The following is a 2,901-nucleotide window of genomic DNA, read 5'->3' as shown; positions in this document are numbered from 1 at the left end:
TTTTTTCCTTCTTCCCCTTCTACTTCCTTCCTCCACTTTAAAAATAGATCTAACCTTTATATTAACCCTTCGGTGGTCTCTAAATGGTAAGGGACTGTGTGCACCTTGTTTTATTATTTTACCTTCTGTTTCAATTTATGTGGTCCTTTTCGGCAGCACGCGGCCGTGCAGACGTACGGACTTTAATATTTAGTTACCGACGTAAGTGAGCACGCGGAACCCCCGTCACAAAATAATGAGGAAATAATAAAAAGAAATTAACCAGGAGAATATAACATAAAACCCTCACTACCATGACAGTGCGACCCCTCTCCTCCTCCTGGTACGAGGAATAATTATGTTGAATTAGTAAATAGAGAGCGGCTCACAAAACAAATGCTTTTTCCTTCGTTCAATACCAACCTTCAAAAAAAAAGCGTGGCAATTAATTTACCCTTGCCAACTTCGCACACGACAATCACATTGCCTCTGGTGCCAACAGTTACACCTGATTGATGGATATGGTGCTGTCAAAGCTATTTTTCCTTTTTTATTCTTGCTTTTTATTTGCGTCTTCCCTTTCCCCAGCCTGAGAACCTATCGAGTGGTGTTTTAAGGTTCCGACTAGGCGCAGTTTATTATTCTCCTCTACGAAAGGGGAAGTGTTGCGGATTATATAAGCCGACACGCCAGCCTCCAACCCAGCAGAGACGATAGCCTCCAATAGTTCCTCGCCACATTCAGGAATCATAACGGAAAATGAAGAAAGGTACGCCCGCAAAAGTATTTGAAGGGGAAGCATTAGTAAAACACGTGTGGTGCAGCATTTTTTGGTCCCGAGATGGCGGCGACGGTACCATAGTTTTGCAAGTGTGAGCGCCACTGAGGGCATTTGCCACACGAAAAAGTCCAAATCCCACTCCGATGTAGACGAGAAGGCATAAACGGCGTACGATGCAAAGCGTCCCGGAGAAAAGAGGTCCAACGTTCGCAAAATCTCCGACCAGCCAGTGAGCGTGTAATCAAAAAGGAAACGTGGGGTTGTCACCGCAGCAAGGTACCGCACTGGGCAAATAATCACTGAAACACCAATTTCTAGTCCCTGGGAAGCCACATACGAAATCATTGACTGCTTCGACTGTGAAACAGAACCTCTACGGCGTAGCACATACTGCGAAAACAGGCCTCGTCCCGTGTAGTAAGTGACAGAATAAATAATGAGACGTAAAAAAGATCCAAAGACCAGCCGGAGTGTCTCTACACGCGAGTCGATAGTTGGTAGATGCTCCATAACATCTATGCACAAGACTAAAAATTGACACTGCCAAGTGGAATCCTTTTGTGTCTTCAAAACATCAAATAACAAGAAGAAAAGCAAAAAGCAATGAAATTGGAAATTGGAAATTGGAAGGGAAGTGCGGCAACAAACTTGTGCAACACACAAACTAAAAGAGATCAGCGTTGCAGTTCGTAAATCGGAATGAAAAGTAGACGAGAAATGAAGCAGCGTGCACATGCGCGGACAGAAGAAAATAAAAAATTATAATGGTCGAACGGGACACAGTTACAACAGAACAACACAGAACATGAAGTTTTTCGCACCGACAAGTATGAAAGAAAGAACTGAAATTTTCATGGGGCTTGTAAAGGTGGCACTTTATCCCGTGGAAGCCTGATAGTCGGCGAAACCAAAATGAAAGGTTTGGGAAGCGTACCCGCTACCGGGGAGAGAAACGAAAAGAATGTTTCGCCTACCTCCAGAAGAACAATAAACCCGGCAACATTTATATCGTTGACTGCTTCTAGGGAATCTGTCCAAGAAACAGCAGCTAAACTAAGAGGTTCAACGTCCTTCCAGGAAAGAGGTTCCAACTTTAAAGCGTGGATGAAGTGAACGTCCTTTACGTAACAAACGGCTCTGTAAGACAATAAAGGGGTACGTTTCGTCCCTTGAAAGTAACTTACAATTTGCTCTGCACGCCAGCTGTCGCGAACGTTACCCTTGCGCTTGAACACTCCCGTTTGCTTTGGGTATTTGAGAAAAATGATTTTCTCGTCGATCACTGCATTACGCAAGGTTTCTGTAAGTTTGTTACCTGAACCACAGACTACAACATGCGTGATACTGAACACGGAAAGTAGCTGAAAAAGGAGGTCAAGCCCCATGTCAGTTACCCACCCCATAGTATTCACAATAACGCCACCGGCAGCAAATTTTGGGGTGGCCAAACTAAAAGATATAATTCCCCGTGCCAACGATGCACATAGATCCAAATATCGTCCTCGAGTGGAAGCATTTACGGTTTTATCACCAAAGAAGGCCGTTAATGGCATCACCGTATTAAACCCCTCATCAATCGGTAAATAGTTATCAACAAACGCTGTTGCAACACTTCCTGGGCAGGTAATACCTTGTTGCCCAACATCCACGTCCACAAGGGCAACCCCATGAACCTGCGATGCGACTGCCATATTCGCAAGTGAGCGGCACAAACTACTCTTCCCGGTATTCACGTCACCAACTACGAGGACACGTGGGCCCCATGGCCCCTCCTTCAAAGAGTTTGATGACGTGCCTTCAGGATTGGTGTCGTTTAAAGACGGTACACCGCGTTTGCTGGCTTCATGGCGCGCGAAATCAAGCACAGCATGGATGTCATACACATCAGTACGAATATATGTTACCACACTGGTGAAATCCCCTCCCACGTGAAGTCGACACGCCACAGGAGATACCACTGGTATGCTACACATGGAAAAGTCGTAGCGGGTATTTTTTTTTAGAGGTGCACCAAAAATGGTCGCTGCTCCATCCGTAAGTACAACATACCCCGAACTACGAAAGCGGATTTTTAGTTCTTTGCGCTCCAAATTGAATTCTTCAGTGCGACAATTAGAAGACATGCCGCTGCTATTCACCAC

General features: G+C 45.1%; 2 protein-coding genes across 2 annotated transcripts; both read right to left on the bottom strand.

Annotated features, from left to right (window-relative positions):
• Positions 1-529: 529 nt before the first annotated feature.
• TEOVI_000098800 (uncharacterized protein) lies at positions 530-1,270 on the bottom strand (the record flags this gene model as incomplete). Its single annotated transcript, XM_067224298.1, has 1 exon — positions 530-1,270. The coding sequence occupies one exon, from the start codon at positions 1,268-1,270 to the stop codon at positions 530-532; it is 741 nt and encodes a 246-aa protein (XP_067080399.1).
• Positions 1,271-1,611: 341 nt separating this feature from the next.
• TEOVI_000098700 (pre-mRNA cleavage complex II Clp1-like, conserved) lies at positions 1,612-2,883 on the bottom strand (the record flags this gene model as incomplete). Its single annotated transcript, XM_067224297.1, has 1 exon — positions 1,612-2,883. The coding sequence occupies one exon, from the start codon at positions 2,881-2,883 to the stop codon at positions 1,612-1,614; it is 1,272 nt and encodes a 423-aa protein (XP_067080398.1).
• Between the last annotated feature and the right edge of the window lie 18 nt (positions 2,884-2,901).

This window comes from Trypanosoma equiperdum (genome assembly GCF_001457755.1).
Source record: "Trypanosoma equiperdum strain OVI genome assembly, contig: ctg_266, whole genome shotgun sequence".
In the NCBI taxonomy this organism is placed as follows: Eukaryota; Euglenozoa; class Kinetoplastea; order Trypanosomatida; family Trypanosomatidae; genus Trypanosoma; species Trypanosoma equiperdum.
The sequence above is the reverse complement of the archived record's forward strand: the minus strand, read 5'-3'. Positions and strand labels throughout refer to the sequence as shown.